Source organism: Onychostoma macrolepis, chromosome 19 (assembly GCF_012432095.1).
Source record: "Onychostoma macrolepis isolate SWU-2019 chromosome 19, ASM1243209v1, whole genome shotgun sequence".
Classification (NCBI taxonomy): Eukaryota; Metazoa; Chordata; class Actinopteri; order Cypriniformes; family Cyprinidae; genus Onychostoma; species Onychostoma macrolepis.
The window spans coordinates 5,033,552-5,053,199 of NC_081173.1; the positions used below are offsets into that span (position 1 = coordinate 5,033,552).

General features: G+C 39.4%; 2 protein-coding genes across 2 annotated transcripts in view; one reads left to right on the forward strand and one right to left on the reverse strand.

Annotated features, from left to right (window-relative positions):
• Positions 1-4,316: 4,316 nt before the first annotated feature.
• LOC131526034 (transcription factor Adf-1-like) lies at positions 4,317-6,097 on the forward strand. The gene is made up of 2 exons (XM_058754097.1): positions 4,317-4,792; positions 5,237-6,097. Exons 1-2 carry the CDS (start codon positions 4,663-4,665, stop codon positions 5,911-5,913), a joined length of 807 nt encoding a protein of 268 aa, XP_058610080.1. The 5' UTR covers positions 4,317-4,662; the 3' UTR covers positions 5,914-6,097.
• Positions 6,098-11,738: 5,641 nt separating this feature from the next.
• zfpm2b (zinc finger protein, FOG family member 2b) overlaps positions 11,739-19,648 on the reverse strand; it is a 57,457-nt gene continuing 49,547 nt past the window's right edge. Inside the window, 3 exon segments of the mRNA XM_058753716.1 lie at positions 11,739-14,615; positions 14,618-15,220; positions 17,372-17,578. Coding sequence (XP_058609699.1) covers positions 12,901-14,615; positions 14,618-15,220; positions 17,372-17,578 — 2,525 coding nt within the window. The 3' untranslated portion in view covers positions 11,739-12,900.

The window sequence follows — 19,648 nt, forward strand, 5'->3', positions numbered from 1 at the left end:
AAAGTTGGCTAGGTGAAGATTTTTACAATACACAACCTAACAGTCACAACAATATAAGTCAAGTGTGACACAAAGCACATCTTTTAAGTGCACTCAGATTGTTCTGAAGAGAAGCTGTCTTTGTCTTAAGCCACAGTAAGATGAAATTGCCTGGCAAATCGCAAAGGAAAGGTTAAATCAGGCCCATAGAAAGACAGGGCCGCAGGAGTCTGGAAATAAGATTTGCACTGCATCAGCAAATCCAGTGGTGCTTGCTGAAGCTATAAACTTGTCCAAAGCTGCTCTGTTATTACTGCAGTTCTCCACAAAACAGCAGTCAGAGAAAATGTCCTGGAGTTGATCATGACGAATGTGCTCTTGCTGATCGCCAGTGCCAGCCCTAACTCATAAAAGACATAAGCGACTGCATAAGGCCCCTGTGTCCACCAGGGGGGCCCATGCTGTGCGTTCAGATAAGGTTTACTTGTGAGTCATGTCTCCTCAATTAGTGACTTGTTTGAAGTTGTACAGAATTTGTTCACTCTTTTTGCAGCTGAAACCCATTGGTGAGCCATTCTCAAAGATCATGCTGATATCACATCTACAGTGAGGGAGAAAACTAAGAACTACGGCTCTGTGTATTAACTGCCGCTCCATCTGTAAGCAGGTGATGGCTTTACTGACGAGATGCGCATGATAATCGAATACGATTAATTGCACAGCCCTAATAAAGTCTGTGAAAAATAATGATGCATAGCCAGAAGAGCTCGCATTACCGTTAATGTGGCGCATAACTAAAACAGTATCACAGCCTAAATACATGCAAAATATACACAAGATACATAAAGTATGCTGTCAGAACTGTAAATGGACCTAGGGCTCTACATTAAAGAAGTGGATTTTTTTGAAGGGGCAGGTGAAAAAGCCCGTGCTGACAAGTAGCCTGATTAAAACATCAATAACTAAGTATAACTAGGAAATCACCGAAATTTAGAGTAGAATAAATCGGATTTTATTCAATTCAATAAACAGTGACGATAATAGATTGACAGTAACAAGGACAAGTTGAGGCTCGCGCCAGCTGTGTGTGTGTGTGTGTGTGTGTGTGAGAGAGAGACCTTTCAATATCTCCTTAATTACAATCCATTAACACAAAATACATACATCATTAAACTCAATACATTACTTCACGAATACATATTCAAAAAAAAAAAAAATTAAAAAGAAATAAAAACAGCTTCTTTTACAACAATCCCTCTTCATTGGGTTGACATAAAATATTTCCAACTCCCCACAAAAGAAAAAAAGATTCAGTATCATTCACCAATTCATAATACTCATACTCCATAACCAGCCTACTTTTTACCAGCAGAGCATATTCAAAAGGATCAGTATCACTATTAAACAACATTTTGCTCTTTCTTGTCAACCAAATTGCCATTTTTGCCTTACCAAATAAAAAATTTATCAAAACAATTTTACTCTTGTTTGAGGCGCTATATTTTGGTCCAAAAATAAAAAAACTATTTGTAAAAATAAAACCAAGATTATTGCTCAAGTCTCTTAACACATCAAGAATTCCTAATAACCTTGAACACCCGATGAATATATGAAATACTGTTTCTGAAAGACCACAAAACAAACACTCTTCTCCTTGCAAAGGATTTAGGTGAACTTTATAACGCTTTGTTGCCAAAATCCAATGTGAAATCTGCCATTGCAAATCCCCACTTCTTTTTTCAATTGGTTTCTTATACAATGACCTCCAACATCCTTTTGGAGAAGTACCTAATTCAACAAAATTAGTCTATTTGGTCTCTGGAAGGTTTTTCAATGCTCTTAAATTTAAATATTTGACACAAACGAGATAAAATGACTTTTTAGATATAGTGACAGAGTGGCCAAGTTCAGGTGTTTTAAAAGAACGTAATCTTCCATCAACCTCCTGCCAATACATTTACATCCACACTGATGTTAGGGAATACATTCTGAACTATCTCTTCTTGCAATGGTATTACAGGAAATGACTCCTGAATCTCAGATAACAATTTTTCAACAATCCAAACAGAATGGATACCAATGGATACAAATCCATTGGTCCATTGACCTAAGATGACAAATTGTGCATATTCCTGCTCTAACCAGGCTTTGCAGACACCCTTAGATTTTAAAATCACACTGGATAAAAGAGGATTCAAAATGAAAGGTTCTTCAAGAACCCACTCATGGGTTATCTCAAACTGCTCTCTTTTAACAATAAATATTTGCCATGCATTTAGTACTGATGTAGAAAAAGAAGATTAAAATCCACTTCCTTCAAATTCATTAAAAAGAGGTGTCTATCCAAATTCATCCGCCCCACTCTCTTTAATAAAGCACAAGCTATTTCTGCCCAGTTCTGAGACTGGTGGCAGTCTGCAGTCTAAAAGCAGCTACTTTGGACTTAATGTCCATAAGGCCTTGGCCTCCTTCACTTAACTGCAGATACAACACTGCTATAGCCAATGTTGTCCATTCCAAAAAAAATTCAACAAACACGTTTTGAATTTCCTTGTGGGTTCAACACTTTCAGTTTATGCCATAAGACAGAGGCGGAAAGATTATTTATAACCAACACTCTTCCTCTATAAGATAGTTGAGGTCAAATCCAGTTGCATTTTGATAATCTATTACAAATTTGATCTTTTACACCTTCCCAGTTTTTCCTTTGATACACTTCTGAACCTAAACAGATGCCTAAAAACTTAAAACCATCTTTTTCCCACTTTACATTTCCAGGAATAACAGGTAAAAACATTGTTCTTTTGTCATTGCACCAGAAAGCTTCTGTTTTACTCCAGTTCAGTTTTGCAGATGATGCTTTCTCATATAATGAAATACTGTAAATAACAATATCAATATCTCTATGATCTTTCACAATTACAGTAATGTCATCTGCATATGCTGTTAACTTAAACGCATTGCAGTTACCATCGACCTTTAAACCAGTCAGATCTTTTCTTAAAGAGACAGGATTGGCTCCACTGCTAAAGCATATAACTGACCAGACAGTGGGCTTCCTTGTCTTATACCTTTAAGTAATCTTAACCCATCCCCTATTTTTAGAATACAAGAGTTTGATCCAAGAAATAAAAACATCTCCAAACCCAAAAGCACTCATTGTCTCAAAAGCTTTTTCCTGATCCAAAAACAGAAAGCCAACATTCACTTCATGTAATTTAGAATAATCTAAAATATCTCTGATCATAAAAATGTTATTGTATATTGTTCTTTCTGGAATGCAGTAAGATTGATCTTGATATATTAAATCACCCAGTACAGTTTTCAGCCTATTTGCCAAAACTTTGGCTATTAGTTTATAATCAGTTGTTAAAAGTGACACAGGCCTCCAATTTTAAGAAAACTCAAATCACCCTTTTTTGGTAATAGTGTTAAAACTGCCCTTTGGCAACTTGTGGGAAGGCGTTTTTCTTTAAAACACTCTTGGATCACCTCATAAAAGTCTTTTCCAATGTACTTCCATACAGCTTTATAAAAGTCCGCTGATAGTCCCTCAATTCCAGGTGCTCTACCGAGCTTCATCTGTTTAACGGCATCAAACAACACAGAACTGTCCAGATTCTCACTCTGTATTTTAGTAAGAGGCAGTTGTTGCAATGTGAAACACATTCAGTATCAGTTTCTTCTTTTCTGTACAAATCTGAATAAAAGTCCACTGCAATCTTTCTCATTTGCCTTGAATCAGACGTCTTTAGCCCACTTTTTCTAAATAAAAAAAATAAGCTGTTGGAGCATCCATCTCATGTACAGACTCTAGATCTTGTTTCTTTTCACATAAAATGCCAGTTGAAGATGAATTAGAATGCTGAATCATCCCAGATGTAATATGAAAAATTTATATTTCAGAAATTTTTTGTTTTATTTTTTTTTCGTTGAAAAACATGTATACCGCTGACAAAAAAAAAAAAATTAAATAAAAAAAAATGTTGTGTGTCTTTCCTATTTCCCACCACTGTATCAAATTATCAAATTCATTTTTCTTAGAAACCCATTCCAAAACAATTCTCTATGGCTCAACTCGCCTTAATGTCATCATTTTATTAGAAATGGAAATAGAGAAAGGACGTATTTTAATGGTGAAAGCTAAGATTGATAATCAGTTATTTATTTTCATAAATATTTATGCTCCAAATAAAGGATCAGATAGAATTTGAATGGTTAGAAAGTTAGGAGAATTTTTAAAAATACTTTGGATGGCTCTGAAATGACCTATCGGTAAGCCCCGCCCCTCGAACGCAGACTAGCCAATGGCAGTCGAGTATCAGTTGACCGGGGAGCGGAATCGGACATCTTTAGGTTTCAGCGCCATAAAAAAAAAAACATTGGGAAGATCCGAAACTCGCATCGGTTTTATGGAAAAACGATGTGCCTGTGGTACTTGTGACCAGGTATCCTGAGAGGATGGGTAATATAATTTACTTTGAATGGAGTGACTTCAAGCGTTGCCGAACTGAATTGTGGGTCCGCCGCGTTAGGTCCGTTGCTCGCGGCAGAATTTAAAAGCTTTCAATTTTTCAAGCGCCAACGCAGGCGTCAGCCAATCAGATCGCTTTATGCAAATATACTAGTGCATATGCTAGCCAATCACGTTCGGGCAACACTAGAGAATAGCGGTAAGTCTAAATGGAGGAAAAGCTTATTATCACGGTCGCTAATCAACCGGTGCTTTATGATCAATCTTTATATATGTACCTGGACGCGTACCGGAGGGACCAAGCCTGGAAGGAGGTGGCAGAGGCGGTTGGTGAATCTGGTGTGTATTGTGGTAGTATTATATCCATTTACTCGGTTTATCAATGATTGACAGCTGTCATAGTAAAGCAAAGAATAGCTTGTTTTAACGTCAATTGCAGGATAGCATGTCATATGTAGGGTTCAAATTATCACTATCCAGCAGTCAAATGCAGAATAATGAAATATTAAAGATTTCAGACAAAAAAAAAAGAAAATCATGATTTATGCTTCATTCATTCATAAAACCATTCATTTATTCGTTTGAGTGGCTAGTGAATTTGACCATGTATCAGTCAATTGGCTGGTATTACATTGAAAGAGTTATTTCTGAACCTTGCATATACTTGCAGAAAATAAAAATCTATGCCAGAACATGTTTGATAAGGCATATTTAAATAAACAGTCTTTAAACACTGGTTGTATTTCAGGGAATGGCTTACTTTATTTCATTTTTGTATGTTAGAGGAAATATGCAGGACCAGGTGGAAGTCCTTGAGAGACAGGTTTAGGAAGGAGAGAAATAAGGAAAGGGAAATGAGAAGGAGTGGGGCAGGGTCATCTGCGACACAGCCGTGGCGTTTTATGGCTGTGATGGGTTTTCTCACACCATTCCTCACCAACCGTGAGACGTCCAGCAACATCCCCAGACGAGCTCTGCCCCCTTCACCCACCACCTCTTCTGTCCATCAGTTCTCCATCAGTCCAGAGCCAGAGGAGGACAGTCAGGTCAGAGAACGCAGCCAGGTCTTTTCCCAGCAAGCCCATCCAAGCAGAGCCACAGTAGATGAAGCGGCCATTGATACAGGCAGTCAGATGGAGGCAGGCAGGGAGACAGAACTGGGCAGGCAGATGGAGCAGGAGGAACCCGTGGAGGTTGCTGACAGGGGTAGGAAGAGAAAGAGACAGCACGTGTCAGTGTTTGAGAAAGGACTGTTGGCAGCAATTGAGCCACTGACACCGCTCACCACACTGTCACGTCCACCACCACCTCCAGCACCAGAGGATGAAGACGAGATGTTCTTTCGAAGCCTCTTGCCCTCAGTTCATCGCCTTTCTGTGTCAAGGAGAGCAAGGTTGCGTTTTGAAATTCATAAGCTGATTTTTCAGGCTGAACAGGAGGCTGCTGAGGGTCTCCCGTGATTTTTTAAATTTTTTAATCTTTTTGCTCTACCTTTAACTTTTTACACTCACGTCAGTACATTGTCAGTTTTCTCTTTTTTTTTTCTACACACAATAATCTACATTTACCTTTTTACATTCACATCACTACATTTGTCACTTTTCTATTTTTTTACACCCACTATTGCACACATCAGTACATAAATAAAAATACTACAATATTAATCCTATGGTTTTACTGCATTTTCACTTCATATAGAGCAGGGGTGCCCAAACTCCATGCTGGAGGGTCAGTGTCTTGCAGAGTTTAAATGATAAAAGATAAATAGTTGCAATTGCCATTTTAATTTTAATTTTTAGTGGCAGAAACTAGCTTCATTAGTTATGCCTACACATAATACAATCACTTAAATGTTTACCCACAGATACCATTTTTACTTACCTCATGATATTCAACTCATGTTAGAACTAGTAGCCACTTTTACTGTGCAATGAAATGTTCAGGACTTTATGTTCTCCCCTGTGAAAATATGCAAAAATTATGAAGTAATTAGTAGAAAAGAGAACTGAATGGGCAAAAGTTGTGTACTTTATGGCACATGGAAATTAAATATAAAACAAACAGTAATTACACAAATGTTCTTTTGATGGTAAAATATGGGTAGCTCTTAAAAGAGCTTTTGGGATTTGTGGATCTGAACAGAGCCTCTATGTACTCGGTTGCCATGGCACTGCACCCTCCTTGTTGAAGTAGGCACAGTATGTCTTCCGGAGTTGGATTGCTCTACGGGTGGCATTGTTGAAGCCCATTCTTGGTGCATCTCTCAGGGCCTCGGGAGCTGAAGATGGCTCAATGGTGGGCTCAGCTCTGCGTGTGCATCTTCTCCCACTTTCCAGTGTCTTCAAGCACAGGAAGTTGTGCAACATGCATGTGGCCTTCACACACACCTCCGCAACCTTAGGACTTGTCGCGATGACACAGCGGTACATCCGCCACCGAGCAGAGAGGATGCCAAAGGCACACTCAACTACCAGCTTAGCCCAGCAGACGCTAGCCAATCCCGTTCATGCAACACCAGAAAAGTATGTGATTGGCTGTTGTCACTACGATACAGTAGTTAGAAAATGTTAAAAATCAAGACTTAGTAGGTGCACAGTTGACATTTTCGTGGAGCAGCATCTCTTACGGATCCGTGAGCATCATAGGCTGGCTGACTGACGGCGGCCGAACCACAGGCTGATGGCGGACCCAGTGAAGGTGCTGTGTGCACCAAAGGAACAGCACCAGCTCGGCGTCTCACTCGCTTCTTACTTCGGTATCCCATGTTGAACTGCATCATATCGCCGGAATGATTATCCTCTGGTGTAAGTGATCGCTAAGTTACACAACGCCTGTGTTCACCAAACCCATCTTGAGTGTTTGCTGCTAAAAAGCTCATTTTTTAGTTTCATCTGATCATAGAAGCCAGTGCCATTTGAAGTTCCAGTCGTGTCTGATAACTGAATATGCTGGAGTTTATTTTTGGATGAGCGAGGAGAATTTTTCTTGAAGCCCTCCTGAACAACATAGAGAGGTCTGTGCTCCTGTCTGAAGTGCATATAGGCTATCTGTAGCACATATGTGACCATGGACGACAAAACCAGTCTTAAGTGTTAATTTTTCGAAATAAATAAGCTTTCCATTGATGTATGGTTTGTTAGGATCGGACAATATTTGGCAGCGATTCAACTATTTGAAAATCTGGAATCTGAGGGTGCAAAAAAATCATAATATTGAGAAAATCTCCTTTAAAATTGTCCAAATGAAGTTCTTAGCAATGCATATTACTAATCAAAAATTAAGTTTTGATACATTTACGGTAAGAAATTTACAAAATATCTTCATGGAACATGATCTTTACTTAATATCCTAATGATTTTTGGCATAAAAGAAAAATCAATCATTTTGACCCATACAATGTATTGTTGGCTATTGCTACAAATATACCCCAGGGACTTAAGACTGGTTTTGTGGTCCAGGGTCACATATGGGTTCAGACAGCAAGCCTCAAAGCCTGGGTGCAGAGTCAGACTGCACATCAAGTGTGGGGGTCACATTCTCCACTAAGACCCAGTATGCATCTAATTACCTGCAGCACTGACTTTCCTCAGCTGTGACCATGGCCTCGCATTTACCACACAAGCACGTAATGAAACAAAAACGTGTTTATCTGTCTCTCTCTCCTGAGGTGATGAGAAACTGCTATATCACGTAATATATACGAGCGTGACATGCCTGATCAATGCTTATTAGTTTATGTTACTGGTATCAATACTCATAGATGACCAATACTAGCTTTGCTATTGCCTGATTACATTAGCTAACATGTGTATATCTGTAAGCTAACACTGGTCTCTCACCAAGACACCTGCCCTGTTCTCCTCACACACCAACTCAATCTGTCTCCTCTGACCGTTGTTCTGTCTAATCCTGGCCTGTCCCGCTCTCTTGGCTACACAGCAGGCTCATAATTTTATCTGTGGTCCGTCATACGAGTGTAAATAAACATGTAAAATTTCCTCAGCATCCGAACTGTTATTGCACTGTCAACTGTCAGAAAAGCGTATTTTTAAAGAAAATCTAGTACCTACATTATTTTTCTATACGTTACATCAACTCACTGGAGTCTCTAACCTGGAATATGCCCTTTAAGACTTTCTCTCTCTATTCCTTAGTAAAAGTTTGTCTCAGCAGCTTTGTGAATAGGTTTTAAGAGAAAACTCTTAGCTAAAAACTTTTATTGCTATTTAGGAGAACTCTTAGTGGTAAGATACAATGTTTTGTGAATACGGGCCCAGGTCTTCTTCTGAGAACTCAAACTCCTGTAAGATCAATAAGATCTCCATCAGACAAAAACTTCCCAGATGAGCTACAGAGCTGCAGGCTTGAATGAGAAGAAAGCCAGTCCCAACTCTCCCTAGAGACAAATTGACAGCACTGGAACTGCTTGCATTATAAAGGCATATGTGAGTTATATGCAAACCTTCAGGTAGCTATTCACATTCCATGTACTCTGCCAGTGACAGTGGCATCAAAGCTCTAGCTAATAAAAACTTACCTCAGATCCTCAATGGCACAAGAACGCCTGAGTGCTCTCGTCATAATTAGCATCAGTCAATGTTGGCAGCCAGCTGTCCTGTGATGATGTAATACATGACTTTTCAAGCAAAAAGGCAAGACGGACAATCATTTAGGTCTGCGTGGGCTTTCCTTGATGGCATAATTCACTTTACTCGGTTACAATATCTTGTTCAGTTCAGTTGTGTCGTTGAAACTATTTATTAGTTATTTTGATTATATGCAATTGGAACTTTGTGTAGTTTTTATTTGCTCTCCGTAGTCTTAGGATTTTATTTAAAATATTTATTTGTTCATTTCACCTACACAATTTGTGTTTGTCATTACCAAGTTATGATGGTTGTTTAATAATTTATGAATAATGGGATTAGTGTTTTGTGTCTAAACACATATTATTAAGTAAAAAAAAAGAAAGAAAGATCAAAAATTTTATTGTTAATTTGACATATTATTCCTATTACGGTTGTCTTATGTAGTCTGTGTCTGTGTGAAGGACGAGTATGTTGTGTACAGTGGGGGTCCATCTTGAAATCTGTTTAGAGCCCCCAAAATGCTAGGGTCGGTCCTGCTTTTTTGTCTCTGCCACAGTATGAAAACTATCAAAAAGTATCAGTAGCATATGTTGCATTGACTCTCCTTATTAAAACAGTATCTACTTTATATATTTCAAATGCTAAACAAAGGCAACTTTATAAAGAATCCTTCAGTTTCAGCACAGATGGCAATGAAGCAGTCACGCAGTCTACATAAATGCCTACATCAGGACACATTTTACCCCACTTAACATCATTAGAAAATTCTGGCTTCTAAGGGCCAAGATGTTTAAATTGCTGCCACCCCCTCTCTTTTATTATATAACAAACAGGGAATCATTTTCTATTCTAGTATTTATGTTACAGGCAATGTCTGTAGGTAAGTGATTGAGGGTCAGGAATAAAATAAGCGTTTATTCATTTAGCCGGCTTCACAATTAATACGCACTTGTTTTGTAATCAGTGCATTTGATCATCATGCAGTCACATGAATCAAGAGTTTTGTGTAGAAGGAGAGTTTTAATTATTTCTTATGTTATTCTCCTGTTCTCATGATAGCTGCATGACATGCTCAGCTGTGCCTTGTGTCAAGAAGGTCAAGGTTTTTTTTACAGCATCATTGGTCACTATATGTTAAGTAGAAATTTACACCAGCTCAGGTTATCTCTGTGTGAATTCACGTTTCAGTGATGTGCTCATCTCAAACACATTAATGGTTTTGTCTCTCCTGGTGACCTGAATCAGGTGTGTTTGATTAAGGAAACATTTAAAACGTGCAGTGTTGAGGCTCCAGGAACAGGGTTGAGAAACACTGGTGTAAGCGATTATCATAACTAATGAAATCTGCTTTAGAATCTGCTGTGGATTTGAGAGAGAGAGAGAGAGAAAAATCACATCTGAATGGCATTATGCTTGCTATTTTAGGATTTAAAAATGCAGCACAAGCTTCAAGCATTCAGTCAGAGTAAAATGGTAACTCGCCAAAATATTTATGTGCTTTTCTTGCAGGAGCTGCAGACTCTTTCTATTTAAAATGTAATGATTTCTAGTCTTGAATCATAACTAAACACTAGGTGGCTCTAGTGCATTTGGCCAGAAACACTCCTACTGTTCTAAATGATTCAACTAACTTCAACTAATTTTTTGGGGTCCAAAAAAGTTACCCATATTAATCGACTTCACTATTTCCTTATGAAATCTTGTGGAAAATGTAGAAAGTATAATAAAATGGGTTTCAATTTATAACTGAAATATTTTTATTTGTGTATCACACACACACACACACATGATAAGTGAGTGGTATTATAAAAAATTGCATTCTACATACATTTTAGTGAGAATTTCTGTGAAAGATTGATGTTGCACCTCTAAATATGATTGTTCATCATGTGAAATAAAAGTCATTGTCCATAAGTATCTTTATTGTATTGTGTAGCTCAGAGGTTCCCAACCACATTCATTTCAACACATAAACAATTTTCACTCAGAAATTGCTTTTTTATACTGTTGCTGCATTTTGTTTTTTAGACCGCCTGGAAGAAAGAAAGGCTTTGGCTCTCCGGAAGGTGATTTTAGAGTGATTTTGAATCAGTTTTGATTGCCATTCTTCCCCAGAATGTGATTGGATTAGTTTTGAGTACCAATTTGGCTGATTTTGTTACGCAGACCTAGCAACCTCATTCAAAGCATACAAAAGACTTTCTGTATAGAAAACAGGTGGCTTTTAAACAGGAAGATTTGATTGCAGTAGGGGATTGAAAATGGCAATTTCTATTCGACCATTTAAAGACTGTTTACTGCTTATTATTCTCTTTAAAGGAAAGGTATCTTAAATCGTAACTAGCATTAGGTGGTGCTAGTGCTTGTACATTTGGCCATACACATTCCTACTGTCTATAGCAGGGGTGGCGAACTCCGGTCCTGGAGAGCCGCAGCCCTGCAGAGCTCAGCTCCAATCCTAATTAAAACTCACCTGCCTGAAGCTTTCTAGTAAATCTTCAGACCTTGATTAGCTTGATCAGGTGTGTTTGATTAGGGTTGAAGCAAAACTCTGCAGGGCTGCGGCTCTCCAGGACCAACGTTCGCCACCCCTGGTCTATAGATATTGTCCTGAACTAAATATGTGCAGTAATAATTAATAAAAAAAAAAAAAAGAGATGATACATAGCAAATTTATTGACACTGCTGTCCTGAGATTAGAATTTTAATTTTTATGTCACATAAAATAACATTTCCCACATTTCTGGAATTTCATTCCATACAGGTACATGCATAGCAACACATTTTTGACAACTTTTTTTTTTTTCTTTTTCTTTTTCTTTTTTTTTTTTTGAGCAGATTATTTTGTTTGTTTTGTTTTTTTTCTGTAGGAAAGATTACAACGAGTCATCCATACCAAGTGTAAACCCTTCTCCAGCAAGACTTTAGTAAACACTTCACACAGACTTCTGAGGGTCCAAGTAAAAAAGTTACCCTTTCATAATACTGCTTTAAATAATGTTTCATCTTTTAAAAAGTATTGCATTAGAAGCCAAATATTTAAAAAAGAGATAATGAATCAACAAACACACATACAGGTCACTTTTTAAGAAGAGTTCTGCATTGACAAGAAAAACATATGGAAGCGTAAAGAAACATCAAGGACAAACTAGACTCTACATGTTTTGACAATTATTAATACAAAAAACTTGATTGCCATATTTAAGGATATGTTGACACATTAGTCAGCCAGAGGTTACTCCACTATCTGTAGATTTTTCTTTTTAATCCATTTCTACCATTCATCTGGCTTCTTTCTGTAACTGTAAAAGAAACATTGAAGAGAACTTTCAACAAACCGGTTTTTCATCTCAGATCTGCATTTTCATTTTAGAGCTGCAACTATTATTAAATAAATAAATACATAAAAAACACAAACTATCAACACACAGTATTCCCAACAAATATTTTAAAAGTTTCTAATAAATGACTGTAGGATAAATCTCCTGATTTGATTGTCCTCCTGCTGCTGAGTACACCAGCATGGAATTGTAAAAATGTCTTACGCTGTTGATCACAAGGGGAGAAACTGCATGGTGCTTGTGAAAAATGTAATATGTCCACTTTAAAGAAGAGGGGGCAAATGGTCACTTTTAGTCATCAAAAACAAAAGTGTCCGTTGTCCGATTCAAAACAGCAGGGCCATCATCAAGGGGGACAACTGGGTAAGTTGTCCTGGTGTCTTTACATTTATTACGTTTAGGGGCTTGGGCCCGCCTTTATAATGCCCCGGGCCATGTGAATTCAAGATGTGACGCTGGTTAACAGCTCTAACTTTTCTACTACTGTGGACTAGATTTAAGACAGGGTGCAGGTACACTATTTCACATGCTCTGCTGTGTGTGACGAGCAGTAGAACTTCTTGTGTGTTATAAAGTTTGAGAGGTTGTTGAACTGGATGTCACATGGACGGCAGTACTTTACGTTACTTGTGGTGGCAATGGACCCATTCAAAACTCTTTTGAAGCTCGTTGAGACTTCCTCAGTCTTTAAAGATGGCACCGGCATTGTGCTTTCCTTACAGTTGACGGGACTGTCTGCATGGCTCTCCGGGGTAGGGGAACCATGTTGTTTATTTCCAGCATCTTCCATCTTGTCCTCAAGGTCAAGATTATCCTTTAAGGATGAAGACTTGCTCTGAGTCTCAGGGTCATCTGTGCTAAGATGGCTACCATCAGGCATCGGCTGGTCTTTTTCCCCCTCACTTCCCTCGTTTGGACTCTGCCTCCGTTCGCTTTGTGAGACCAGCATCCCTGTAGCGTAATCAGTGGCTTTGATTTCATAGTAAGGCCAAATTTGCTCATCGGGTCTCATTTTCTTAGCAGGACTTGGGTAACCACCAGAGGGATGAAACGCACTCCTCGTATCATCTTTTATCGGGATTGGTTGTTCCTCACTGGAAGCTTGGATATCAGAAGTTCCATTTGGATGCTCAATCTTTCCATGCGGAGCTGGGAGCTCAAAGAGGGCACTCTCTAAAAGGGTGCTAGTATTTCTAAGACCTTCCTTTTTGATGCTTTTGTTCTCAGCGGAAGTGTTTTGCAAAATAGTACCTGGGCAGAAGTTCTGTTTGTGCTTGAGATAGTCGTCAACCTTGTTGAAGCTTATCTTGCACACTACACACTCATGATAATCCATAAGTCCTTTAGAGGAAACCGAAGTGTTGCCAAACTGTGGCATGCATTTTTTACTGAGATCTATAGGTGCATCACCTTCTTCCTTAGAGATTGAATTACATTTTGACACAAGAGCTGATTTTGAAACTGTCAATGAAGCCTCTGGATATTTGGGTACTAACCCCTGGATCATGCTGTATCTCTGATGGTCCCTGAAGCTATCCAGTGTGTCCTTTGACATGTATGGACCTCCTATAGTGGGCATACCAAGAAATGATGGCATACCCATAGGAGGCATTTGTTCTTGTTCAGGAGTGGCCAGCTCATATGCCTTTCTTCTTTTACGAGGACGTACTGCCTTCTGATTGGCTGCTCCTTTATTGTTTGCGCGTTTCACTTGAGGATCATGCCGAGTGGCACAGTAATACTGCTTGTGCACCATGAAGGTCTCATGTCGACTAAAGGTGATCTTGCAGGCATCGCATGTTGTGTGGTTGGGGTTAGTTTCGGTGGGTGGCATTTTCTGGCTTTGTAAATCCAGCTGTGTACCATTTGGTCTCTCCTGTGCACCAGATGGAGTTGACGCTTTTTTAACTTGCACCGACAGTTCATCAGTCACTTTTCCACCTGCGATAGGATTGCAAGGGTTAGGCTCATGCCCTTTGACTTCAGAGGGATGGCCAGCATTTAGCATAACAGCTAAACTAGCTCCAATTTTCGGGCTTACAGTGCCTGCTGGTTTATCCAGAAGTCCAGGGAAGTCATGTGGCTTGTGTGTGTTTTCCCAGCGACTGTTGCAGTAGTGCTTCTTGTGCACCAAATAATTATCAAGGTTATTGAAGGTGATATTGCATTCAAAGCACGTTGCTCCTTTTGGCACAAGTGTGCTGTACATGACTGGAGGGTAAGAATGTCCCCATGACGTAACCGGCGATGGACCAACTCCGACATTTTGGCCAGTATCTCAGATGCTTGCGGGCCCACCGTAATATCCTGTGAGAACGGGACATGTGGTATGAACGGGGGTAAGGAAAATGCAGGAGGCAGGTGGTGTTGAATGGGTGAAGAGGCTAAACGGGGACTGGAAGGTTCTGACTTCACTCTGGAGTATGAAACACTAGCCTTGTTACCTGAGTTTCCCTCATTCTTAGTGGATGTCTGGCTACTTTCCGTGCTTTCCAGCTCTGACATTTGACTTATATCACGCTGTACTGTGCTTTCCTGAAGATCTTTCATGTTTGCATTAGCTCTGGCTTGTTGAGGACTGCCTGCAATGCTGCTAGGAGAGTTATCAACTTTGTCTTCTTTGAGTTTGTTGACCGTACAGCTATGTCCATGTAGCTCCTGGTGTTTTACCAGTTCTCTGGGGGTTTGGAATGTGAAATGGCAGTGACCACATCTCAGGCCAGTTTGGGACAGATGGGAGAGGATGTGGTGCTGGAGTACCATTAGGGTTTCGGCAGTGTAGTCACAAATTGTGCACTTCAAGTTGCTTCCAGTGGTTATCTCATCTGATTTGAGACCTTGATAAACAAAAAGAAAACAGAAATGATGTTAATGAGCAACACTACAATACAAAGTTAAGTCTAACCAATACTCCTATTATGTTGAGTCATGGTGCTTGTGCAGATAAATTTAATTGAAATCCAGTTTGGAACATTTCCTGATCGTCAATACCAGGGGTGCCCAATCCTGCTCCTGGAGGGCCAACGTCTTACAGTTTTTATTTCCAACCAGCTCCAAATCGCTTACCTGGAAGTTTCTAGTGAGTCTGAAGACCTTGTTGAGCTGGTTTAGGAGTGTTTAATTAAGGAGCTAAATGGAGCTAAACTCTGCAAGACCTCGGCCCTCCAGGAACAAGTTTGGACACCCCTGCGCTATACCCATAAATCCCTGTCCTCTCTCTACTGAACTACCAAAAAACACCTCAAACCAGCCTAAGCTGGTTTAGCTGGTCTCGTAGCCTGACACTTGCCCAAAACTCATCTAAAACCATCAATCAGACAAGGGGTGTCCAATCCTGCTTCTAGCCAATGTCCTGCAGAGTTTAACTCCAAACAGCTCCAACAAACTTGCCTGAAAGTTTCTAATGGGTCTGAAGACCTTGATTAGCTGGTGTGTTTAATTAGGGTTGGAGCTTAACTCTGCAGGACAGTGGCCCTCCAGAAACAGGCTTGGACACCCCTAAAGCCCAAAGTATACTTCTTCCATCCATGTTCCACACTCTGTCAGCGTGATGCAATTTTAATCATCAGAAGTGTCCGCAGATTGTCCATGCATAACAGCACGTGCACAAGATAAATGTTGAGAGTCTATTAGGTGGTACTGCACATGTGTCGAACTTGTCCATGCGAGCTCATCTGCATTTGAGTATACTTTGAAAGCTGTGTGTATGCGGCTGTGCACGAGATGGAACAGAACGCGGAAAGTAAAGTATTCCCGGACCTTAAACTAGACGAGGGATAGGCAATGTTGGTCCTGGAGTGCCACTATCCTGCAGAGTTTAGCTCGAACCCTAATCAAACACACCTGAACAGGCTAACCAATGTCTTCAGGATTACTAAGGCTACATGCAGGTGAGGTTTTTCTTCAGGGTTGAAGCTAAACTCTGCAGAACAGCGGCACTCCAGGACTGATGTTGCCTATCCCTGAACTAGACCAACCTGACCAGACTAGTTAAACAAGTGTGTCTTTCTTATTTTTGACTGGTCAAATGGTTATCTGAAAAAGAATATCTTCTTGGTCTACTCACTGTTATGTGTGGATAAGTGCATTTCCAAGGCATGCGAGCCTGCAAAGCTCATATTGCATTGGGGGTATGTGCAATTGCGGAGCATTTGATGGCTGATATTGGCGTTTTTCTCTGCCACCATCTCAGGGTCCCTTTGTCGCCCACTGCAGTAATACATAAGGTGGGCCTGGAGGTTTCTTTCACTCCGAAACCAGATGCCACAAGCCTTGCAGGGAAGATGTCTTCTACAAAGACAGAAATGGACACAAGCATATCCATATTGTATTATCTAAAGCTTGTAAAATGCCAGCATCTAAAATTGCAGAAGTTAAATACAGTGGGGTCAAGAAATCTGAGACCACTAGAAAACTGCTTCTATTTTACTTTTTTTTTTTTTGTCATTTTATACAAAATTGATTAGTGACCTTGAAATAGTGCAGAATCTTAAATATTTCTTATTTGTTTTATAATATACTTTTCTTTTTTGAAAAGTTCCAAAGTCCTACATATTTAATATAGGTTTAAATGCTTTTCAGCAATTCACAACAGAAAGCATTACTCAAATAATTTAACAAATACTATCAAATAAATTCTAATAATATAAGGCTCAAGAGCACATCAGTCCCAGATGGATGCTAGGATACAATATATCTGTAATTTTGATTATGCAGTAAAGGGATGAACCACATAACCCAACCCTATACACCCCATCAAAGCAAATGCACTGTTGTTTGCATCAATTTCTTGTTAACTAAGAGTGGAAGAGGGTAAATATCTAATTCTTGCAAAACTGAAGGTCAGCCTCGACCCTTGGTAATTCTCTTATCCATGGAAAACATGCACATCAGAGCTGTGATGACTCTTTGACATGGATTTCCATTTTTAACCAAGCACATTAATCAGTCTATCCACTGTGGCAGAGGCCTGATAATGCAGTACTCACTGTTGATGATAGCACCGGGCAGTATGGACGCCATGGCTGCTTGCTGAGGCAGGAGTTGGATGCCGTCCAGCTGTCGGGCTGGGTACATCCCTTGACCGTAGGGAGTTTGAGCTGGTGTTTGAAGATGTGAGTGCAAATCCACCACACAGGCTGCAAGTTCGTCTCCTTCCATGATGTTTTTAGTTGTGGAACACCACACATGTCCTCCTGTGAGAAAAAGCAAAGTTTGTATTTAATAGAGTATTTTAAAGGGGTCATGAACTGAGAAACCAAAATTCCCTTCAGTCATTGTACTATAAAAACTGTAAGTTTCAGAACTCAAACCTTTGTTTTATTCTAACACCGTGTCTACACCGCGCCGCAACAGCTAAAGACTGTCTACACTGGACGCGTCAAAGCGACCACTGAAAATCATTTGAAATTTGTGTCAATACATCATAAATAGAACGCGGCAGCAGTTTACTGTAAGCAGCGCATCCAGTGTAGACAGCATTACTGTTTATACTGAATTCTATAGTATTTTGTCGTGTTGTGCCGCACCGCTTGCGTCCGGTGTAGACATGGTGTAAAAACATCAGCTTATATTGAAGGCAGTCTGCCAAAACCACAGCTGTGTGTGAAATGTGCTAACCCACATTGCTATTGCTTTGTCTGTTTTCACAGATCGTTTGATATGAGTATTTATGCAGTTTTAACCTAAATCACAGCAGTGTCCATCTGTGAAGGATGTAGACTGTCAAACATACACAACTATTAGCCAATCATAGCAGTGGGCGTTTACTTCTGAGTCTACAATCTACCACACCTTTTCAAACAGAGCGTTCTGATGAGGGGGTTAAAACAGGATAGAAAATAGCCTATTACTTCTAAATAATGATGTTTTTTATGTAAAAAAAATCTTGATAACATTTTAAGTGCACCTCAGAGAACAGTACAAAATGTAAAAAATTAAAATAAAACTGGTGCTTTCTACTTGTCATAAAATTCACTCAGAGAACCATTTGTTGTTGCAAATATTTTTTTTCTGGCAGTGTGGTATCAATGCAAGACCTCACAAGCAGCAGAAACAGCAGTAGTAAGCCTCTACTTTTATCTATTTTTATACTAAATACAGCATAGTGGTAAATAGAAACATAATACTTTTTGAACCCACATACAGCACGCTGTCCTACACACGAATGCGTTGCTTTGAAGCAGCAACAAACAAGTGAGGGACAAGTGCATTACAGAAGACGCTGCCGCTAAAGAGAATGGACATCTCGGATAAAAGTACAGCATTATCAAATTGAAGGGCTGTGGATGAAACATTCCACTGGAGTCTGCAGAACAAACTCATTAGCCAGTTAAAAAGGAGAGGAGTGCTTTGTGACTGAGATAACATTTATCTGTCTAAATGACGGACTTTCTGTCTGCACGTCATCTTCCATTGAGGGGATTAAAGTTTTAAATATGACTATTTACAAAAGTCTGGAACGCAAGATAACAAGAAGAGACATGATATGCCAGCACTAAATGCTAGAATTAGGACGTGGACTAATTGGGGAGTTGAACAATGAGGATGAAGTACACTCAATGCTACCTTTCAAACATGTGTGAGTGCTCTCTGACAGCATGTCGAAGCAGAAAAAGTGACCTGTGATGTGCTGTCATGCCTCACGCGGAGGAATGCTAATTGCATGTGCTTGGACGGGACTTTTGGTATTGTGGGTCTGACATGAGGAACAGATGTCCATTCAGTAAAACAGATGTTTTAATGCAATTGTGGTTTTGCATCAGTACCCAGTAAAAAATTATTCATAATAATTCATTTTAACAGCCACTTGAAACAATACTACAATACATTTTTTTATCATTTGTTGATGACACTGACAAAACTACATCACCAGTTTTATTAATTGTTGTTACTGGTATTTTGTAGATACTACAGTTACCATAATGCATATTTATTAAGGACAAATAACATAAAAATTGCAGTGTGTAAATAATGTGCAATTTATAGCAGCATTAGGAAAAATACTCAAACAAAGATAAAGCAAAATAAAAGTGTCGTTTAGCCTCTGCCCAGCCTGTTCTTGTGTCTTTGCTATTTCAGTTCTGGCAGTGAAACAGAGCAATCTGTCTGACCAGCATTTATTTTGGCACGACACACTGCAGTGAAGACAATGAGAGTTGAATGAGAATGACAATGAGAATGTTTAAATTAAATGCATATACGTTTTTCCTCCCTCTCTCTTTCATCCATGAATTCAAGCAAATATTTGGATCTGTCAATGAGTT